A 24,198-nucleotide genomic window follows, 5' to 3' on the forward strand; every position below is an offset into this window, starting at 1 on the left:
AAACTTTAGCTGTTTGAATGTCTACAGTGATTACATAATTGTCTGATCACCCATAATTTCCTGCAATTGTGAAAATATAAAATGATAATCAAAAAATGCTTTCAAGTGTTGATATTACCCCTCAAAACGACAGAAAGATAAAAATTTAATTCTGCCAACCCTAAATACAAGGTTTCATTTCAAAACCTGTTATCTATTAGGACAGCAAAATTTGATTCTTTTTTGAACAGTGGAGGTTTTCTATTCTAGTCCTTGGGGGCTGTCCGTGGGTTGTCCCTGTCTGTATTTCTATGCTTAGATACCAGTGACCATGAGCCAGGTTAGGAGAGGCTGCAGCCTGCTATCCTGACAGGGCTCTGCACACACGGAGATGGCCGAGGGAGACAACTCAGGGCGGGCGGGACAAGGCGCTTGGGAGACAAAGGGAACAGACCCCGTTGCACTTGCTGTACACAGCCCGGCAGCTGGATCGGGCGGGATCAGCGCTTTAGACGCGGGCCCTGCTGCAGGGCTGTGTCCCTCTACGCCAGCGGGGCGCGACGGTGACACGCGGGACTCAGGGGAGAGGCCGGCGACAAAGGAGCGCAGAGCTGAGGGCTGCTGAGGAAAATCTCTGCCCGCCCTTCGCCCCACCGGCTCCAGTCTGTGACGCAGTCCTTGGAGGGGGCGGGGCAGGTTATCGTCTTTACGCTCGCGAACTCCCCTTACATCTTGTCCCCGCCTCGCGATTTATCGTCGCTCTCCTCACTCCGAAAAACCGACCTGCACGCGCGGACACTGCGCCCTCCTATTGGCTGGTCGCGTGCCCCAATCCCAACGGCCGGCGCCCTCTGCTGCAGGGTTTTCACCGCTCCCTCCCACATCCCAGCAGCGCGCAAACTGCAAGCGCGCGAGACGCCGGGCCCCGTCAGAATTAACCAGACCCGTCACATTCGTTATGTAATGAATGGAGACTCCGCCCCCAGGGCAGGCCCGAAGTCACGTGACAGGGAGGGTCGGTTCCGCAGCCGCCATTTTGAATCGGGGCGGGAAGGCACAATGACCGATTTACTCTCTCTGCCCCCCCACCAAGGCGACAGGGCAGTGCGAGTCTCCTCCACAGAATCACGGGGGCAAAAGGGTGTCCCCTCCACACACAGGAGAAGGAAGCACTTCCCCCATGTCACCTCCCTCCCCGCATCTAAAAGGTCCTTCCCCTCCCCCAGAGGCATGGCCTCTGTAGGGCAGCCGGGTGGTGAAGATCGGGCTCCTCCCAGCACGCCTCCTCAGACAGCAGCGATCCTGTCCCTTGGCAGGTCCTCCCACTGTGTGGCAACTGAAGCGTCTACACTTCTCCACTCTGGTCCTACTAGGCCTTCCTGCCCCCCAAAGACGTCTACCCCGGTAGTCCTAGGGAAAAGTAGTTTTGGACGGGTCATGGTTGTAGCTTTCCACCACTAGGATAAAGGATCAGAGGTAAAACACCTGCCACTGAGGCTCCCACGTGTAACTGACAAGCTGAATGACTGCAGCAGTGGAACTAACTAGCAGGAACTAACACTCTAGAAACTCCCTGCACAAACTACTGGAAACACTACCCCCAGGAGCTTATAAAACCGAGCATGCACATGTTCCCTTACATTTTCACTAATTAGCACCTCACCTACTAGAAGAGGTGAAGTGAGCTGCAGCTCACAAAAGCTTATGCTCAAATAAATTGGTTAGTCTCCAAGGTGCCACAAGTCCTCCTTTTCTTTTTGCCAACACAGACTAACACAGCTGCTACTCTGAAACCAGACAAACCTATGACTCCCTTGTGAGACAGGAAGGGTATTTACCTCCCATTTGTAAATTGGGACCTACAGGTCAAGTTACTCGCTCAAGGCCACACAGCAAATCAATGGCAGACCCATGTCTCCAACCACACTGCCTTCCCTGGTTTAACTGCAAGCTATTTGATTGGGAACCAACAGCATTTTTAGGCAAGGACTATCCACCCACTTTTCCCAGCCAGGCAATCCCAGGAAGTGCTCTGTGGTATATGATTATAATAAAAACTGGGGGGAAAGGTGATGCAGAACTTCAATTTTGTGTAGGCTAAAGAAAGTGACCTGTAGGGTGAGCCAAGCGGATTTGGCTATCAGTGCATTCTACATAGCACAGTTTAATGTGAATAGACTATGCAAACAAAGTGGGGGCTTTTTAACTACAGCTTTTAAGCTACACTATTATACAGAATAGCTTCTATGGGTACACTCCACAACAGGACTTGAACATTACAATGCTGAGCATCACAGCATCTAAGGCCCAAGAAAATCATGTGAACACAGCGATCCACAAAGCCAAGTTAAGTACCCAGGTCCCTATACAATGAATTCTCCCTCTCTCTGGCCCAAAGGATCTAATATGGATAAAAACTTGAATATTAAACAGAGCACACGAGTCAAGTGACTACACCTGTGATTAGGGCATCCACCTCAGAGATGGGAAACCCAGGGCCAAGTCCCTATGCTCCAATCAATCTCATTCTTTATCCACTGTGGAACTGCTTCAACAGAAGGAAGACTGAGGGAGCCCCACAACTATCCCAAAGCTCAGTGGTTAGAGCACTCAGACACAGGAGATCCCTATTCAAATACTCTCACCCCCTACAACAGAGGGAGAAATTGAATCTGGGTCTCCCACATCTCAGCTGAGTGTCTAACCACTGAACTAAGAGTTATAAAGGTGGGCATCACCACTATCACCTTCTCTGGTGGCCACATTTTGCATGAGATCCAATCTGCTAGGCAGCCTCAAGCATGCCTACTGGATCAAGTCCCACAAACTGCTCAGGCCAGCAAACACCCCTATCTTCCCCAGGTTTGTGAATCACTCTGGGGCACAGGCTGGGAGACAGGCACCTGGACATTCAGAGGGCGGGAACAGCATGCATGCCCAGAGGCAGAAACACAAGCACCTACATGGTTTGCCAGGAGTTTTGTAGATGTGGAGCCGATACTGGAACTTGGGCACCCTAGTCCACGGTTTAGGTGCCTAGGCACTGTTGTGGACCTGGGCCATTGTCAATAAGAATCCTAACAATGCTCTGGTTAAGCCTCTAGTGCTATCTGTGGCACTTCACCTAGTCATAACTGTTTACTATCTTCTAATTTCTATTGGGAAAAGTATATGTCTACTTACCAGCATTTCACACCCAACAGAAAGAGTTGTCAGCTAACTTACCATAACCCTCTCCCCCCACATAGTGAATCCTGGCAAGTCTTTGTTATAGCTAGACTTGATGCAAATGAATTGGCCAAAATAAGACAAATCTCATCTTCCCTACTTTATTTTACGGCTCACGTGAATTCATTATTAAGATGTCAGCATCAGAACATCCACTCTCCGCAGCTGACCTGCCAACTGAATAATTTAAAGCCACAGTTGAGTGTTTACTTAAGATGTATGAAATCTTAAAAATTGATGCCCGTCTGGTCCTTAAATATCCTAAGACACACTGCATAAGAGTTGGCCTTGGTGTCCTGCTTATTCTTTTATTCAGCATGCCATGAAAGAGTTTTTTGCCTGACTGCTGCCTTCTTATCCCATCCCAGAGGTGGCTGCATATCGATGGTGTTGTAGGTAGTCATGAAACACTAATATTTCGTTACTCCTACAGAGAAAAACCTAACATAAGATCATTTCTATACATGGAACATGTTGCAAAGATAAGCTACCCACACCCTTTGTTCCTCTTAAGCAAGGAGCCATCTGGAGACTAAAAGCTGTAGACCCATAAAAAGATGGTACTGTCAAATCAATAAGGGGAAATTGTTACAAAAGTTTTAAAAAGCATTCAAGAACACAGAGCATAAATTAAGGCTACCTAGTGAAATTCTGAGTTTGACAGCTGATTCTTATGGAAAGAGGACTTGTGCCATTAAGTGAAAGTCTTTATTACCATGCATAACCATCAGTGCAGCAACAAGTGTCCCATCTAGGACATTAAGCTGTCCACTCTGAACACAAATTCTAGTTTTGACATTTTCATTTGCTCACATAGTAAAACGACCACTATCCACTCCTAATGTAACTTACAGAATGTTGCTGTTTGGAGGCCAGTCTTAGGCTTGGTCTATAATTTACGTTGACATAATTAACTCAGTCAGCAGTGTGAAAAAACCACAACCCCGATTGACATAGCTATGCTAACATAACCCCTAGGGTAGATGCAGCTATCTCATGACAAAACTACTTCTGTCAATGTACACAATTTTCTTTGGGAAGATGTGTTCCTACACTGACAGAAAAACTCCTTCCATGGGCATAGGATGCATCTACACTATGGTGTTCTGCCAGCATAGCTATACCTGCATAGTCTCCAACATAGACATGGCTTTATACCCCGATCCCTGTAAATTCAAGTGTCCAAGTCCAACATAGAACCCACTGTCCCACTAAAAAGCCACATCTCTTGCCAACATTCACACTGGCATTTGGACAATCAGTTTCTACAACATACTGGACATATCACTAGAGCCTATCTGCAATCTCTTCTAGCAGTAACCTTTTCAAAAGGGGGCCAAAGGTTTAGATGTTATTAGCCACAGTTTAAGTGGATCATAAGTATAATTTATGGTGGTGACTTATCCTCCAAGAGTGTATAAAGAGCCCACTGGACTGCACCAGTGCTGTTTTGCACCCTGTTAGTATAGGCTGCAGTCAGCACTGAACACAGCTACCAGGGAGAATCCCCTTTCCTCCCAGAACCACCTTTGGGCATTATTATGTCACAAGGGGAAATTCCTACAGCAGCAGCCAGAAGATGGAGGAGTGAGGGCCTCCCACATAGCAGCATGGGGGTTAGGATGGGAGAAGAAGCAACTTCACTATCTGGGATGATGGCAAAAAGGGAGAGGAGAGCCCAAGACAGCACATGGAAAGGGGGGATAGGACGCTGCCTGGAAACTGGGGTGGGAGTTTTGGTACCTGAGCTGCAGGGCCGAAGGCAGCATCCTCCTCCTGGTCCCCACAGAGGGCCCTCCGCAGCCGCTCCAGATGTTCCCTCAGGGTGACCCGCTGGTGGAAGGAAAAGGCGGGGTGCAGAGAAGCCATAGTGAACAGCAACAGTAGCTCCTCCTGCGCCCCGAAGCCCAGGCTCTCAACAGGGAGGGCCTGGCCGTTTTCTCCAGGCCCTTCCATGTCTTCCTCGGGCCCATCCTCCTCCCGCACCCGAGCCCCGCAGCTCTTCAGGACAGAGCCCACCTGGGGCAGCAGGCAGTGGAGGCGGCCGGCGGCCTCTCGGTTCTCGGAGCCCAGCAGCGCCAGGTAGACGATGAGCTTGGAGCGCACGGCCGGGTCTCGGAAGTCTCCGAGCTGCCCGGGGTCGCTGAGCCCGTTGGCCTTGGCCTCGGCGTCGCGCAGGCAGTGGTAGTCCTTGCGGGCCAGGTCCTCCAGGCAGGAGCCCAGGAAGCGCAGCTCCAGCGGGTTGCACAAGTCCAGCAGCCCCACCATGAACTCCAGCCGCTGCGCCGAGCCCAGCACTAGGCCGAACCACTCGTACACCGTCTCCTTGTCCGTGCGGGCGGCCGCCACGCCCGCGGCAGGAGCCGGCGGCGGCCCAGGGCCCGGGCCCAAGCCAGGCAGCTGGTTGGGGCGCTCCCGCCCGCACCCCGCCGACGCCCCGCCTCGGGGAGGCGGCCGGGGCACCTGCTGCAGCTGGAGGTGACAGTCCCGGTTACCCGGCTCCTTCAGCCCCATCCCCGCCGCCTCCTCCGACCGGTGGCTCGTCTGTTTCAGCGGCAGCTTCATCTTCAGCATCCTCAGCCCGGAGGGGCCTCGAGCATCCGAGAGGCCCCGGCGGCGGCGGCGGGCGGGGCTCAGCGGCTGGCGCGCCCGGGGGAGCCGCGCATGCTGCTGCCCTGGCCGCGCGGCGCGGGAGGGGAGAGGGTTCCGCCGCCGCCGGCGGCTCCGGGGCGGATCGTGTCGGTTCCCAGCGCGCCCCCGCCTCAATGCGTGCGCGGCGCGAGGCCCGGACGCTCTTTCCTCCGCCACTCGCCGGCGCGGACTGAACGCGGCCTGGAGGCTGGAGGGGCGGGGAGAAGCTCGGAACGCCCCGTATTAGCCTATCAGCGGGCAGCTTGGTGGCCCTGCCGCTTACGTCAGTCCGTTCCTTTCTACGACCTCCCCCGCCCGGCTTCCGCTGGGTCCTAAATAGGCCCCGGGTTTAGGTTGAAAGAGGACGGGGAAGGGTCTCGCTGCAGCCTGCTGGTGGGGCGGGCGGGTCACACGGCTGCTCCAGCCCTGTCCCTGCTGCGCGCTGGGGTGTGTTACAGAACAGAGCATGAAACCCCAGCCGTAGCCAGGAAGCCTGTTCTTGGTATGCAATAACCCCAGGCTGCCTGGGGAGAGGAGCCTGAGCTGTGTGCCTCTGGGGGACAACGCTCCTGGCCTCAATTCCGGGCTCTGTACCTGATTTTTTGAGTGCACGCTGAACCGCTCTGCTTCATGCCAGCCCTCTGTAAATGGGGGTAATAACAATCAACCGTCGTATTTCAGCATCGCTGCTGTTCCCTTCCACCGGGGTTCAATATGCTTTGGGCCATAGGAGTGTGAGGACGGCTCTCTAGGGGAGGGGGCACACCTGAGTGGGGGAGACCTACCTTCAAATCCCTTCTCAGGAGGCAGAGGGTGAAACTGAACTGGCCTCTCCTACCCCCCCGGGGCTAAGGACTATAAAGGAGTCCTCAAGCCCTGCCTTTCTCCCCCAACAGTTTAGCCACCTAGGCCCAGATCCCCTGGTATTTAAGCATATTGATTTCAAAGGGAGTTAGGAGCTGAAATACTGTTGAGGATCTGGGCCTTAACTCCTAGAAAGGGGTCATGGCTGAGAATCCCAAGCAGAGATAGGCTCCCTAAGTGGGGTGGGGGATTTAGGTCACATCCTTCTTCTCAGCATTTCCTATTGACTAGCTTATGCGACTCCTCACTCAGCTTGCTGGCTTGCTTTTGTGGATCCCATTTTTAAATGCTCAGCTCTCCCTAAGCATTGTTTAGAAAGCTGAAGCACCTGACTCAGGGATACGGTTTCCATTGCATGGCAAGCTACCCAAAAGTTAGGCACTGCCACTCTGAGTGTTGTAACACATTAGTCCCTCTGTGAATCTAACCGTTATTGCATCAGGTACTCCTACCGGTAGAAGCATCAGGAAACAGACAAGGAGATGATGCATTGGTACAGCTAATATCCTGGTCCGCACCTGCATTTAATTACTCACACCGCAGACTGAGCAGCACAGCTTGAAAGCAGTGGAGGAGAGTAGCTTTTAGGAAGCTGGTTACACTACTGTTTGATCTTCGGCATCCCTTGTAAACCATTTCATTTTTAAATAAAAGTTGAGTATTTGTTAAGGAAATCCAAAGAGGTTTTGCTTTGTGATTCTTCATTACACACCTGCTGCTCAGAGGCGTTAGTTAATTGAAGCATAATCATTTGTTTTAAAACCCTATGATATCTTTGTCTGAAAGACTCTGTAGAAGTGCAAAGTATTAGTATAATGCCCAATACGAAACATGACTACACATGACATTATTCCTGATTAGCTATCGCTGATTAACTCTATGTGTGGTAGCTCTTATTACAGAAAAAGATTCTTGGGCCCACATGGAGTTTCACATTGACTTTAGTGGGGCTCTGCCCCGGCACAGGAGTTCATCTGCATGGAGTAGTTTAAAGGATTGGGGTATGAACATCTATCCATTCAGAGAACAGAACATTGCTAGGTTCAGAAGCACAGTTGTTTATATCCTTTATAAAATGTGTCATAGCTAATGTAATTCAATCTATTACTTATTAAAAATGCCTAATCCTTTTTAAAAAATCTTACTGAGCTCTTGGCCTTAATGTCATGTGGGGACAAGTTCTAATGGCAAATTATTTTATATTTTATACTACAGTATAAAATCATGGTAAAAAACCTGAAGAATATGCTTTAAATAAACAAGGAAAATCAGACTAAAATAAAAGCCATTATATTGTTCCCATCTGTTATTCCCAAATATTATAATTCAGTGTTTTTATGTAAGATCAGGCAGTACTTTGTGTTGTCTAAAACAGTGGTTCTCAACCTTTTTTTGGCTCTGTACCTATTTGTAAATATTTATGGCCTGTCACGACCCAGTAAATACTCTGGTGGTGGAGGCCCTGGGGCAGAGCCATAACTAGACATTTTAGCACCTGGGATGAGCAAGCATTATTTGCACCCCCTACCAGAGGCAACAAATGGGGAGGCATGGGGGGGGGGGTCACGTGCCTCCCCACTCCGATTTTTTGATTGTGACCCACCCAACCCAGACAGGATGGGTGGCCTGTTGAGATGAGTCAGGGGTGGAGATGATGTTCCATCCCTGCTGCCCTGCTGGCCCTGCCCTGGGGTGCTTTCAGTCAGATCCTGCCCTGTGGTTAGGGTTGGGTCCTGCCTGGCACTCACCCCCCAGGGGCAGTTCCTGTGCTGTGGGGCTGGCTGAGCTTTGCTTTCCACTCTGGGCATTGCAACCTCCAGGGCTGCAGTGCTACTCAGGTTTGGCCCCGCACTCCTGACTAGACCAAATTTGCGTGGGTGAAGTTGTGACCTGGCTCATGGAGTGCAGTGCCACTCACTCAAATTTGGTCTACCCAGACTCTTGTCATCATGACAGCTGAGCCAAACCTGAGTGTTGCTGGCTGGGACCTCAACTGTTGCAGTGCCCTGGAGCAAGGAGACTGTGGAACAGGAGCTGCCGTGAAACATTTGAAACATTCTGGCTACTCAGTTTTGAGTCCTGACCCATGGGTTGAGAAACCCTGGTCTAAAAAGCTCCTGCTTCTGTTTCCACATACTGGTGGTAAAACTGGTGTAATTGTAAGTGAGAACAAAATTAAATCCTTGACTTGCAAAACAACATAGTGAAGAATATAATATATTTTAATTGGAAGGATGCAAAACAGCACCCTCAAACTGCTTATAGTTACAAAGTATAGAATGCTAATATTAAAAAGCCTTATTTATCCTTGCAGAAGCTTATCCTGCAATAATGAAAGAACTTATTTATTAAACACCTAAGTAAATGTCATGCAAATTACAGTAATTTTATAAACATCATTCAGACTTGCCACAGAATATTTGTTCAGAGCTGAGTGTTAGTTATAAGCCAAAGTATCTCTCTATTATATTTACTCGGCAAATAGGTTCATTTCACTTTATAGAAAACAAACTTTTGTATTCTGTACAGTCAAAGATATATCCTGACAGCTTTGGCCCAGTCCAGTGGTGAAAAGTGGACTTAATGCTAACCTAAGTGGCTAGCTGAAGAGTTCCCATTACATAGGGGAATGCTCCAGTGACAGAGCTGGTATCAGCAGCCCTGTGGCAGCCACCCTTGCAGCTGCTCTTGATATAAGGGATGTAGCAGAGAAGCGGAAATGAACAGGGCACTGCGGTATGATCTCTTGGTGGAAGAACAGCTCTTTGACTGGTTCCAGGATCTGGGAGTTGAGCAGGGTTTAAAGGTGGTATATAGGTGCTTTGTATCCCTCTCCCTCTTAGGTTCTACATTGATAAGAGCTTGGCCAGACCCAGAGCTTGGGCCCAACAAATATATTCTTTAGTCAATCCAGGTACCATAACACTATGGTAATTTCCTTATGTTGTCATTGTGAAATCATTGTTCTGGAATTTTATTAGATCACTTAAAAATTTAGGCTGATGTGATTATTTATATACAATGTAGTGTTTACATTTTTGGTTCTCATATTTTCAGTGTGATGATTTAAAAAAACATTACAGAACATAGCATGATGTGCCAAATTAGAAATAATAAGGCAAAAACAGGGCCTGAACTCACAGCTTAATAACTTCAGTGGGTGTTTTGCCCGAGTGAAAACTGCAGGATCAGGCCCACATTTATATAACTAGTAGAAATAAGTACTTCAGTATAGAAATAAATCTTTGGTACCTCAATAATTAATAAGATACAATATGAACCTGAGGTATGACAATTCCAAACACAACAATTTGATGGGAAAAGTAGTAAAACACTTGGGGGGGGGGGCGTGAGGGTGTGGGGTGGAGAGAAGATTCACCCAAAACTTACCCATTCATAAATCTACTACTAGATGGTGAACTACATATATACATGGTGGACTGGATAGCTGGTAATTAGTAATTTCGGGTACGCGTACACAGCTTGTGGCAATGAGCCTCCCAGCCCAGGCTGACAGAGTTGAAGTAGTGGGGCTTGTGTTAGCACACTAAAAAGAGATGTACAGACAGCACTTTGAAGCTGTGGCTTGAGCGCCGAAGCGTAGGGAGGGGGATGGGCTTCAGAGCCCAAGCTCCAGCCCAAGCTGAGACATCCAAACTATTTTTAGAGTGCTGGCGTGATCCCTGCGAGTCTGAGTCTGTCGACCCAGGCTGGGCAGCTCACTGCTATATGCTGTGTAGACACACCCATCGTCCCTGATTTGGGAAAGCACTTAAGCATGTGTTTAAATCCATCCCTGTTCAGGACAGATGTGCTTAACTTTAAACATGCTCACATTCCATTGATTACCCCAGCTTCTCTTAGTCCAGGAGTATCCCAAATTGTTATTGGGTTCTGTTTTAAAATGTAGCACTTAAGGAAAAGCAGAAAACCACAGAAATGGAAAAAGAGAGAGAAACCAAGTTTGAGGAAGAGGAAGAGAATAAGAAAATGAAACAGCATGAAAGAGATTGAAAGTCAGTGAAAGAAAAGGGAATGTGAAAATATTCCAGTGGCTCAGGGAGAGAGAACAGGAACAAAATGGGAGGGCACAGGCATAGAGAAACAGAAATGAAACTGAAGTGTCTGAGGGAAACGTGAAATGAAAGTGAAACTCAGAGATAGCAAGAAAATGAAAAAGAAAACAGAGAAAGAAAAAAAGAAGGTATACTGATGAGTCTGCAGTAACAACACAAGAGGCTATTACAAAATTTGACTCACTGGTGACAATGGTTCCAGCTTCCCTTGAGTAGTCTGTTTATTATTTTAAAAATCTGATTGTCCTCAAAGCTGGAAAAGAAATTTTAACACACAGTATATACCCACTGAAAACAAATGTTGATCCCAGTGAAGAAAAAGACAAAATTTGTATATGCTTCAGAGCAGGATCAGGATTTAGCTCACTCTATTTAGCAAAGTAGATAATTTATTGTGCAACTCACAGAAAGAGTCTCTGAACATTAATAGTAATAGTTGGTGTGGGGGATGACAAGATAGAGCAGTGAGTTTGTATAATAGCCTTTCATCTCTGGAAACTGGGACCAATAATCAGATAAGAAACACAGGATAGTAATGGAGAGATGGGAACAGTGGGACTGCAAGGATCTGTACTGGGACCTGTGCTGTTCAACATATTCCTTAATGATCTGGAAAAGGAGGTGAATAGCGAAGTGGCAAAATGTGCAGGCAATACAAAATTTTTCAAGATAATTAAGTCCGAAAAGCTGACTGCAAGGTCTTACAGAGGAATCTCACAAAACTGGGTGACTGGGCAACAAAATGGGAGATGAAATTCAAAGTTGAAATTCAAGTGCAAAGTAAGGCATGTTGGAAAATATAATCCCAACTATACATATACCATGATGAGGTCTAAATGAGCTATTACATACAAAAAAGAGATCTTGGAGTCACGTGGATAGTTCTCTGAAAACTTCTGTTCAGTGTACAGCAGCAGTCAAAAAGACTAACAGAATGTTAGGAACTATTAGGAAAGGGACACAAAATAAGACAGAACATATTAGAGTGCCATTATATAAATCCATGATACACCCACACCTTGAATATTGTGTCCAGTTCTGGTCATCCCATCTCACAAAGGATATAGGGTAACTGGAAAAGGTTCAAAGAAGGACAACAAAGATGATCAGGGATATGGAATGACTTCCATATGAGGAGAGACTAAAAAGATTAGGCCTACTCAGCTTAGAAAAGAGCCAACTAAAGGGGGATGTGATAGAAGTCTAAAGTCATGAATGGTGTGGAAAAAGTGAATAGAGATGTGTTATGTTTTCACACAATACAAAAGCCAGAGGTCACCTGGTGAAATGAACAGGCAGCAGGTTAAATATAAACAAGTAGTAGTAGTTTTTCACACAACTAACCTGTAGAACTCATTGCCATGTGATATTGTGATGGCCAAAAGTATAATGGGTTCAAAAAATAACTTGGTAAGTTAATGGAGGAAAGATCCAGCAATGGCTATCAGCCAAGATGGTCAGGGACGCAACCCTATGCTCGGTGCAACCCTAAACCTCTGAATGCCAGAAGTGGAAGATAGGTGGATCACTCCATAATTGCCCTGTTCTGCACACTCCCCCTGAAGCTTTGTATGGGCCACTGTTGGAGACAGGACACTGGGCAAGATGGACTGGGCAAGATGGACCTTAGTCTGATCCAGTATGGCAGCTGTTATGTTCTTATGTCTGCCCGAGCTGCACATTATGCAGGAACTGAAGGGGTGCAAAGGTGCCTATAATCCTCCTCTCAATCTGATGGACCTGCTCAGCTCCAATGCAATATAGAGCAGCCTCATGGATACCCTAAATTGTGTCTTCATGCTCATGGAACCTAGGGGCTATTCTTGTAGAAGTGATATCTGAGTGCAGCAGGGCACCTGTCACATACAAACCCATTCAAGGGCTGGAAATGTGATGAAGAGCCAGCTCTTACCATGGAAGGATTAGTTTGATTACTGTGGGACAGCTACATTTGTAGCAATGGGGTTCTCTTTGTTTCCTTGCTAAATCTCTCTTACATCCCTTCTAGATGCCTGTCTACTATTATACCCTCATAGTGCTTGTTCACATGTTTTTCCGGGGCAGAGATGCTGGCATGAAAGCAGGTATTGCTATTAACACAGCCAAGTTTTCATCACTGCTATATCATTCTGTGAATTTGGTGTCCAGACCCCACTGTGGTTAGCCATGCACAGGGCTCTTATCTATATACACCTGAGATGATTTTTGTGTACATTACCAAGAGTTTCACAGTGTAGATAAATGTGAGGCAAAAAGTGACCAGAGAAATACAAGATGTATTTTCCTGTTTATTGTAGTGCATTCTGCATCTCACAGTACCTTACTTGGGCAATGCATCTTTTTGACTGTAACAATTTTTCTCACAAAGGCCTTGCAGAAAGGTTATCAGCCATGTGGTATTTTTATTCCCCTATACTGAAGAGCCAAAAAATTTCCAGCTGTACATTAAAAAAGGGGGAGAGAATCCTGAGAAAAATAAAATCTAATACTTTAGAGAGCGAACAATTGAACTAAAAGGAGAAGCAATGAAATATATTTAAACACCATCCATACATTTCTCTCTTTTGTCCCCTAGGTGTTCCCGTTTCTTCTTTTCAGCCCTGATCTAAAGCCCATTGAAGTTAATGGAAGCTTTTCCATTGACATCAACACACTTTGGATCCAGCCCTTAGCTTCACTTTCTGTTGATAATGGACATTTGTTACCAGTTAACAAGGACAAGGCTGCTTGTGAATTTCCCACAGTCCATTTCTTACCACTATTCACTAATGATCCAGTAAACCTGGTCCATAAGGAGATAAGTGAGACAAGTCTGCAGTGGTGGAGGAACCCTGATGGCGTTTCTGTTGGTGAGATTTAGTACATTTTTCTTACATTTATATCATTCCAAGAGTATTATGATCTAGGAGAAATTGACTGGGTCTGTTTATCAGAAGTGTTTTTTAAGAGATTATAAAGGATGTGCAGAGCTTCAGATGGATGCGCTTTTGTTGCAGAGTAGGAAACAAATAAATAGTGAGTCAGGGAGCTTTATTTGTTTCCTTTTATAGTTTAAAAAAATTCACCTTCCTTCTTAAGACCAAGTTCAAGAACTGATGTGTTAGACTCCCTTACAGCACAGACTGCCTCACTCCCAGTAAGATGGACCACTTACCTGCTCTCTACTCCTCTAAGTTGGTGTCACACACAAAGGATCTAGAAGATCTGATATTAAAGTGCACTGCAGTGTTGCCAACTCTCATGATTTTCTCATGTGCCTTGTGATATTTGATGTTGTTCTTAAAACCGCAGCTCCCGGAGAAAAGAGATTACATGAGATTATTGGCTTTTGTCTAAAAAAAAAAAAGTAACCCTTAGGTTTGCAGAGAAAAGCCCAAAAACATAACCTAACTGTACCCTAAAATGCTCAGAAACTATAAAGCAAATTAAAAAAATCCCTCAATTTTTATAAATCTCATGGTTTTTAGACCAATTTAATAATTTTTGGGTCCTAACTCATGATTTTTGAATGCTTGAGGTTGGCAGTACTGCAGTAGTTTAACTTACATCTTCTTTCATCTCCTTGACATGTAAGTTCAAGCATCTTAGATTCCTTCACCTACAAGGAGAGTAGGTGAGAGTAAGGTACTCTGAGAGCATAGGAAGGAATTATCAGTAGAAGAGAGGGTAATTTACACATCACCTCTGAAATTGGACTTCCAAGTCAAAAGCAAGACAACTGAATAATTGTTGTGGATGTTTCACTCTCCATATTCCCAGAATACATGATTTATAGTATAACTAGAGAGAAAGAGAGAGGGGAGAGAGAAATGTTTTGAGTATAGGTCACAAGCTTCTCCTCATCCTATGTTTACAGAATGACTGGCAAATCCCCTCAGAATAAATCTCTTTTGAGTAATTTCTCTCAGGATGCCGTTTAAATGTGTGGCTTTGTAGAAATGCCCTGTATAAATCTGAGACCAAAGTCCTGTGTAAATATAGCATGTAAAAAAAGCTTATAACTCAAGAACAGCTTTATTGTTTAAATTTGCATGTGCTTTGGAGGAGTACTTTTGTGTTGCAATAGTACTGTAAACAGATTTCAAAGATAAGCATATGTTTAGGAAATGATATTTCATAGAGTATTTCACTTCCTTTTCAAGAGACAGGCACGTAAATTGATGAAGTGGCATTTCTAGGACATAATAGTCAGGGGAGCAGGTGGGGTGATGAAGTGTTTGCTATGGAGATGAAACCGTCCTCCTCACTCCACCACCCTCTGCAGGAATACACAACGTTTCAACTAGTGGGTCTGGGTTTGTAATAAGAGGTGACTATTTGAAATCAAGAAAACACAGTTACAGCACAGGCACTGGAAGTTCTCCCACGCTGCGCCACACCTTTCTTCCAACGGGACCGTTTCTAATGTTAAAATGGTTGGTTATTCACTCTGAAAGCCAATCCAATTAATCTCTTATGAGCTTGCCGATAGGGTGGCAGTTATGATGGTGGTGTTTGTGATGTAGACAACTGGATTGAGACCACCAGTTTATTTCATGTACGTCACCAAACAGCCATCAAACAAAATGATGTTTAGTTGCTACTAGGTGAGCAGCAGACTGCTACTCATTTGGTTGACTTAATGTATCCTCTCTACACACAGGCATATCATACATCATTTGAAAGCTTATTATGTCTACTTTAAGATGAGGTATGATGTGGAGCTGTCAGGTGGTGCCATTACCATAGAATCAGGGATAAACAATGACACCCTCAGCACATTAAAATGTCTGAAATATTTGCATTCTTTTTTTGTTAGCTTAATGACTCTGTATATTATTTCAAGACATAAAATTAGATTTCTTTGTGGCCTCAAAACATCACATCAACAATCTAAAGAGTAAAACAAAATCTAATAATACAATTGTACAGGTATCTTTGAAATGGAATGGTGCTGGTGACATTTCTAGTCAACATCATCATCTTTTTCATCATTATGATCTCTGTCCAGAGATGTGCAGAATTCTGTACAGGGAAGATTTTTCTGACTACAGACACAGTGTGCATCGACCCCTATTAGTACAGGCACAAGTAAGATCATGTAGAAGCTCAGATGGCACTTGGCCCTTGAAGAATACAGGAAGTAGAACATCCACATTTTTCCATGCATGTTGCAACGGTGATCCAATATCTGGTTCACCTATGTGCAAAGACATCCAGATCTTTGTTTGCCAAGATGCTTTTTTGACGAGCTCTTCAAAACGGTCTTCACATAGTGGGAGTTTGGCAAGTGACTTGTCCTTTTTGATGGCTAGATTGAGATACAAGCAATTCAGGTCTCTGTGGGTCTGCTTCTCTTTCTCGCTCTGGTCATAGAGCACAGCTACCAACTTCCTTGCTGCAGAAATTGCAGCTTGTCCATCACTCTCCTCCAATTTGGCAAGATCTCTGAAGTGGTAAGCTCCCTTTGTTTTGACAGCATTAAACAGATTTTTCCCCAGTACCAAACAGGGATAATATGGAGTCACATCCTGTTAATGTGTGTACAGCAGGACGTATGTTGCAGAAGTTAGGAGTGAGCGTGTCATAAATTGCATGCACAGGTGTGAAGTGACGCTTGTCAGTTGTGTTAGTAATGATGCCTGTTTCAATCCACATGTTATCTGTGTGTTCCATGTTTGGAAAGTAATGAACAGCAAACACAAAAATATCTGTATCAAGTGACCTAATTACTATGGTTCCTTTGACACCAAAAGACCCAAAAGCCATATTGGCACAGACAGCACGTAGAAGCATCCTTGTGTCTGTTTCTCCTTGAGTACTGTATAAGGCTTGGGCTTCTTCAACACCTCTGCTGGTGATGGATTTTGCTAATTCACAACTGGAAAAGCCTCCAGCAAGGAGTGTTTGTGTTGGATGTGCTCCTACACTCTCAGGTGCATTTTGAACTATATATCCACAGAGGAATTTTACAAGTGACTGCTTGTTGGATGCCACGGTTAGAAACTTTTTCCAGGGAGACACAGGGTGTCCACCAATCACCTGGTATTTCTTTCATCCAATCTTAGATCCTGTCCAGCACCATCCTTCCGCTGGTTCACAGATTTCAGAGTAGCAGCCGTGTTAGTCTGTATTCGCAAAAAGAAAAGGAGTCCTTGTGGCACCTTAGAGACTAACAAATTTATTTGAGCATAAGCTTTCGTGAGCTACAGCTCACTTCATCGGATGCATACTGTGGAAAATACAGTGGGGAGATTTATATACATAGAGAACATGAAACAATGGGTGTTACCATACACACTGTAACAAGAGAGTGATCACTTAAGTTGAGCTATTACCAGCAGGAGAGCAGGGGCGGGGGGGGGGGCAACCTTTTGTAGTGATTATCAAGGTGGGCCATTTCCAGCAGTTGACAAGAACATCTGAGGAACAGTGGGGGTGGAGGGGGGAATAAACATGGGGAAATAGTTTTACTTTGTGTAATGACCAATCCACTCCCAGTCTCTATTCAAGCCTATGTTGTTCCTCAGACGTTCTTATCAACTGCTGAAAATGGCCCACCTTCATTATCACTACAAAAGGTTCTCCCCCCACCCCCGCTCTCCTGCTGGTAATAGCTCACCTTAAGTGATCACTCTCTTGTTACAGTGTGTATGGTAACACCCATTGTTTCATGTTCTCTAGGTATATAAATCTCCCCACTGTATTTTCCACTGAATGCATCCGATGACGTGAGCTGTAGTTCACGAAAGCTTATGCTCAAATAAATTTGTTAGTCTCTAAGGTGCCACAAGTACTCCTTTAGTTTTCACAGAGTTATTGTTGTCATATCTAGCAAAGACTTTGATTATAGAATTAACTTTGTCAAATCCTTTTAGGACCTGCCTCAAGTACTCAGCAGCCAATTCATCAAAAGTGCGGAATTTGTCTCCAACCATCATTTGCATGACATCCATGGCATCACTGATTTACACTGTTGTGTCTTTGTTGCATGCTCTTAGCTCATGGATTCTTTCAGTTTGAGCTTCCAGGTTTGAGCCCTTACAGGTGCTGGCTTTTTTCTTTGCCTGGGGGTGCTCAAACCCCACTCAGCCCCAAGAGATTTAATATATCAAGAATGTAGATTGGTATCTACCTGGCATAGTTGGGCCTGTCTGCAGTAAAGACATATGGAAGCATGGCGTGCTGTGTATGTAGGTGAAGTTTCCAATCACCCGCTTGCTCAGCAGACACATTTAGAAGTAGTATCTGCATAACCTGGAAAAAATGATCCCAGAACTTGAATGTGGGAGGCTGGATATGCCCCCATGACTGATATTCCTCCAGTAGTGGTAGCATATGCTGAGTAACAGCATCATCATGCTCTTTAATGAAATACCTTAACGACTCAGTGTCTTCAGACTCAAACACCTTTTGAGTGTCAGTCAACATCTGCCAGACTAATGCTGGAACTACATGAGTACCTCCATTTAGCTCACACCATTTAGCAAATGAATAACGTTTCAGAGCACTCAGAGCCTCAAATGCTAGAGTCAAGCCACATAAGCGATTCAACTGTGCTCTATTAGCAAGCATTTGACCTGCAGTACAAGCTGCACGCACATCAGAATCAACAAGAAGGTCTAACAATCTGGCATCTCCCCACAATTTCTCAATGCATGCAATAAAACACCACAGGGTAAAAATGTAGAGGTAAAATTTCCAAAGTATATTGTTAGCATTACCACCATGACTACCACTATTTTTCATTTTATACAAGTATGCAGACTTGTACTAAATTAGATTTAAAATAGATCTATATGGTAGTATCAAAATTGCCATTTTTGTTTAGCGAGCACTTTGATTGAAGCCCAATATGAAGCCGTGTATTGTCGTCTATAACACTAATCCTGACCTGTGCATAAATGTCATTGAATTAAAAAGCTAGTTTTCAGAATATTTCAAAGGCTGTACTAAATGAACAGGCAATTACAAATTAAAAACTTCTACCAGACAGACTAGATGCAACAGTGTCTGTAGAAAAGCTTACAAATGGAAAAGCATTACAATAGGAATTCACATTCAGTCATAGCTACTCACTATGCAGTACAAACAATGGGCACACAAGCTATTCCTGCTGGTGCACAATCTTCAGTGTGAGACTGATCTGGTCAGCAACTATTAATTGAAAATGTTAAAAACGATCATAATCACTTGCAAGGCAATTAAAAATATGTGATGTGAAAACATTTCATGTAAGTATATTGTAACATGTTGATATTTGCCATTTTTGCCACATGCTAAACAGCCTAATCATTTCTGGAAAAAAACAAAACAAACCCCCTTGCCCATGCAAAAATTAAGGGATTGAAATTAACAAACAGTAAAACTGTCATGATGCAGTGTTTCTGGAACTGTGCACAAATGATGCTCTCTCACTTTGGATATTATTGTTTCACAGCAATACCGTCTTAAAGCATGACTTAATAGCTCCACATCATACCTCATCTAAATGTACATAAAATAAACTTTCAAATTATATATGATCTGAGTGTGTGTAGGGTGGGTATCTTAAAATCCAAAATATGGCCCTTTTTGTAGAATTGCTGCATGCCTATACCGACTAGCACTGGATCCAAACCGGTGATTTATAGATGAAAGTCTTCATATCCCATTACCAAATCTCTGAGACAACTGGTTCCACTTTATTTTATTGTGACCTGAAAAGAAGTATTTATCTTCACAAACTCCCACTCCATGTTGTTAATATAAGTCTATTTTGACTCCTTTGGTTGTAAAATAATAAATAAATAAAGATGGGGGGATGGATAGCTCAGTGGTTTGAGCATTGACCTGCTAAACCCAGGGTTGTGAGTTCAGTTCTTGAGGGGGCCATTTAGGGATCTGGGGCAAAAATTGGGGATTGGTCCTGCTTCAAGCAGGGGGTTGGACTAGATGATCTCCTGAGGTCCCTTCCAACCCTAACCTTCTATGATTCTATGATTAGTAGACTAGAAGGAATGTTTGGGTGTTTAAGACAGCACTTCAGACTCACTGAGAAAATCTGACAGGTTTCAGAGTAGCAGCTGTGTTAGTCTGTATCCTTAGAGACTAACAAATTTATTTGAGCATAAGCTTTCGTTGGCTAAAACCCACTTCATCGGATGCATGCAGTGGAAAATACAGTGGGGAGATTTTATATACACAGAGAACATGAAACAATGGGTGTTACCATACACACTGTAACAAGAGTGATCAGGTAAGGTGAGCTATTACCAGCGGGAGAGGGGGAAAAAAACCCCACCTTTTATAGTGATAATCACGGTGGGCCATTTCCAGCAGTTAACAAGAACGTGCGCGAGGAACAGTAGGGGCGGAATAAACATGAGGAAATAGTTTTACTTTGTGTAATGACCCATCCACTCCCAGTCTCTATTCAAGCCTAAGTTAATTGTATCCAGTTTGCAAATTAATTCAAATTCAGCAGTCTCTCGTTGGAGTCTGTTTTTGAAGTTTTTTTGTTGAAGAATTGCCACTTTTAGGTCTGCAATTGAGCGACCAAAGAGATTGAAGTGTTTTCCGACTGGTTTTTGAATGTTATAATTCTTGACGTCTGATTTGTGTCCATTTATTCTTTTACGTAGAGACTGTTCACTTTGGCCAATGTACATGGAAGAGGGGCATTGCTGGCACATGATGGCATATATCACATTGGTAGATGTGCAGGTGAACGAGCCTCTGATAGTGTGGCTGATGTGATTAGGCCCTATGATGGTGTCCCCTGAATAGATATGTGGACTCAGTTGGCAACGGGCTTTGTTGCAAGGATAGGTTCCCGTGGTTAGTGTTTTTGTTGTGTGGTGTGTGGTTGCTGGGGAGTATTTGCTTCAGGTTGGGGGGCTGTCTATGCTAGACGTAGTCACTATTCTGTATCAATACTATTAAAAAGTCATGAGTCAGGCTCCAAAAACCATGAGATTTGCTAAAAGTCATGAAATCATATTTTTAAAATACATTTTGGCTGTTTCTATTTACCTTCTGATACTTTAGGGTGCACTTGCTTCATATTTTCAAGCTTTTACTTCAAACCACGAGAAGTAGGAGTTTACTTTTTTAAAATAAAGTTGAGATTCTCATGCAGTGTCATAATTTAAGCAGCTGGGGTTTTAAGAAAAATACCAAATAATTCATGTATTGCAATAAAATCATGAGAGATGGCAGCATTGCTGTTTTGTTCTGGTGAGTTACTGGAATTTCCTTGTGTCTTCAACAGCTTATTTGTAACTTCTGAGGAATATTATGGAAGATTTTTATTTTTGAGCAAAGACAAGGTGACAGAGATAATCTTGAGAGAAATCTACACAATTTATTTCCCAATGAAGGTATCTTAGAGAATTATCAGAAATTTAAACTGGAGGATGCACAAGAGCAGAAATATCAATTGGGGAACACCATTATTAAGAATATTCCTTGTTTTGCTTCAGAATTTTCCAAAGCCTCATTATAATTGAATATGCATAACCATCATCTCATTTAAAAATACATTCTGCTTTAATGGAGCTTAGTGATCTAGTTAATTAATTTAAAACATTATCAATGGGATTGGTAAAACTATCTATTATTATAGCTGCCTGCCATTTCCCATTATAAGCCCCTATTTTCAGTTGCTTGTAACTTTGTGAAGCCTTACAATTTGGGTTGAAGTTTTCCATGCCAGGTTTCTGGCTCAGGCTGAATTTCTCTGAAAATTTTCAGCCAAAATGGTTCAGCCATTTCCAAGAAATGGGGAAAATATATTGTTTTGCATAAGTTAAAAAAATTCTTGAGATCTTTTCTTCGAAATGCTCGTGCACCCCCAATGCTCTGGAGGAGAGACTTGACATTTGGCAGGGGAGTGAGTGGCCTTTGTGTCAGAGTTGTATCTTTTGCCATCCCTGTGAAAAAACAACCCCAATTTGGCCAAGTCATAAGCCTTTGAAAAAAATGCAATTTGTACATGCTCAGTAGAGACATTTTTTATTTTAGTAACTAACATCTCCAAAGATTCTGTCCTCATTGAGCGTGCTTGGGCTTCTCTGAGCTCCTAGTGCTGACCAGACTGTGAAAATGTCATCTCCACACAGCAACCGAACATGTTGCATCCCCTCACGGCTCCTATGTATGACCAGACTGTGCATGCACTATCCCTATAGAGAAATTGAGCATGCTTCCTCCAGTCCAGGTCTACAGGGGTAAAGCTGGACTTTCCTTATAGTGGCTGCTCCTAGCTCCTTTGAACCACTGGGGTGGGCTCTCCTGTGCTCTCAATGCTGCTGCTGCCCAGACCGCTTGGAGTAGGACGCCAACTGATTTGAATGCAGAAGAGACAAGAGCCAGACAGGAAAGGAGGGAAAGGAGTAGATTTGAACAGAAGTCTAATGAAACTGGGACTGGAGTTGCATGGGGAGGATGGTTCTGGAAGCAGTGGATGGAGAGCCGCTGGACTGGTTGGACAAGAAACCTAGGACTGGAAACTGGCAGTAGGGAGAGGCTGGGATTGTTTGGGAAAAGAGATTAGGGGGAGAGCTTGTAAGGAGGAGACTGGGACCCAGTTGACTGGTAGTGGGAAACACTGAGATTACATAAGAACTGGGGGTGGAGGAAGCTGGGACTGGCCAGGCAAGGAGACTGGGAAAAGGAGCCAAGGAAGAGATGAAGGGGAAAGACTGAGACTGGATGACATTGATAAGCCCAGGAAGGGAGGCTGAGATTGGCAGGCAGTGCAGGGGGAGAGGAGAGACAGACGAGATGAAAAACTGGGAGATGGGAACTGGAACTCGCTGGGCAAGGAAAATGGGACCGGGTGTGGGAAGGGGAGCGGTTGATAGTCAGGGAGAATTGCGACTTGGACAGTAAACTGGGAAGGTGAGACTAGGACTGGCTATACAAGGAGACTGGGCCTGGGATAAGAAGCCTGGGGGGGTGGAGAGTGGGACTGGGTCAACAATGAGAATGGAACTAGGACGGGGAGCCGAGAGTGGGAAAGAGACAGGACAGGGACAGACTGGAGGGGACAAGACAGAAGGGGTCAAGTTTCGGGGGAATGGGAGGAAGAGTCTGTGCACACTAGAGCACACTCCCTCCAGAGCCTGGAAAGGAATCCAAGATTCTGGATTCTCACCATTCCTGTGATATTAGCAAATATCTGTAAAATCCACTGTATCCCCCCCTCTAGTGCTGGCCCACTACTGCAGTCAGTAGGGATGATGTGGTATGACCAGTGCTGCCCCCAGCTCACAGTCCCCATCCTCCCCATCACGAGGACCCTGGCATCCTACAGAGATGCCTCCATGGGGTTGGAGTGGGAATGGAGCTTAGCCACAGAAGTGGTTGTGACCCTCTTCCATGTGGAAGCGGGGTGATCTGCTTATGACGGGTAGTGGGTACCCTCCCCATACATAAGCAAACCCCTAATTCAGCAAAGCACTTAAGCACATGCATAACTTTACTGAAACTTAAGCATGTGCCTAAAGTTAAGCATGTGGTTAACTGCTTTACTGACTAGAGATGGACTGCTGATTGGGGCAACCTATGCATTTAAATCCACCTAAAGTAAAGGGCCATGTTCATTTTTTTGTCTTAACTTACAAAATATCCCAGTAAATACTTCCAAATTTAGAGTTTTGAAATTATTGCATTGCATTTCAAATGAAAACACCCTTTGAGAAAAAAGGGCAGAAATTAATGGGCTAATTATTCCCTATTTCTTTTGGCGTTCATTGAAATATTGTTAATCATCATATGGGATAGGAATACCTGTTAATAGGGCTGGTCAAAAAATTTCCATTGAAATAGTTTTTTGATAGAAAATTGGGGTTTCCACTGAATAATTTTTGTCATGAAATGCCTGGTTTCCATAGAAAATTTGACTTTTCATTGAAAAAACAAACACCTGAACCCCAAAAAGTTTGACCCAAACCAGACATATTTCAAGTTTGGAAACATGCTTCATGGGAGTTGTAATTTCACTATCCCATGCACCATTGTCCTCTATGGCTTGAATTCCCCAGCCAGACTACATCTCCCATAATTCAGCACAGCCAGGGACTCCCATGATGTCCCACAGCAGCTTAGCAAGAGGGGGAGACTGTGGTGCATCATACAACATATAGTCTATCCAGTGAACTCCAGTGCTTAGAGGAGAATGGAGGCATGAGGCACCATGGCAGCATTTCGTAACTGAAATTTTCAGTTCAGCCCTAAGATTTTGGCTGAACATTTTTGGGTTTTGATTTTTTGCTGAAAAGCTGAAATTTTGCACAGGGAAAACCAAATAAAAAAACATAGTCCATCCTGCTGTACTTGTTAAGTACATCCTTTTTTCTGGGACTCAGATGCTGGTGGAGAGCTGATAAGTTTCAGCTGGCTGTGAAGAAGTAAGAAGCATGGCTAATAAATCACCAGAATAATTTTTTTAAAACCC

The 24,198-nt window shown here is 44.5% G+C and overlaps 1 protein-coding gene across 5 annotated transcripts in view; it reads right to left on the reverse strand.

Annotated features, from left to right (window-relative positions):
• ZCCHC2 (zinc finger CCHC-type containing 2) overlaps positions 1-6,009 on the reverse strand; it is a 73,384-nt gene extending 67,375 nt beyond the window's left edge. For all 5 annotated transcript variants that reach the window (XR_013345223.1, XR_013345222.1, XR_013345221.1 and 2 more), the window contains exon 1: positions 4,951-6,009. Coding sequence is in view for 2 of the 5 variants with exons in the window: in XM_077810743.1 (XP_077666869.1) it covers positions 4,951-5,781 (831 nt within the window). In the remaining 3 variants the exon portion in view is untranslated. The remainder of the gene's footprint in view (positions 1-4,950) is intronic.
• Positions 6,010-24,198: the final 18,189 nt, after the last annotated feature.

This window comes from Eretmochelys imbricata, chromosome 2 (assembly GCF_965152235.1).
Source record: "Eretmochelys imbricata isolate rEreImb1 chromosome 2, rEreImb1.hap1, whole genome shotgun sequence".
Lineage (NCBI taxonomy): Eukaryota > Metazoa > Chordata > Testudines > Cheloniidae > Eretmochelys > Eretmochelys imbricata.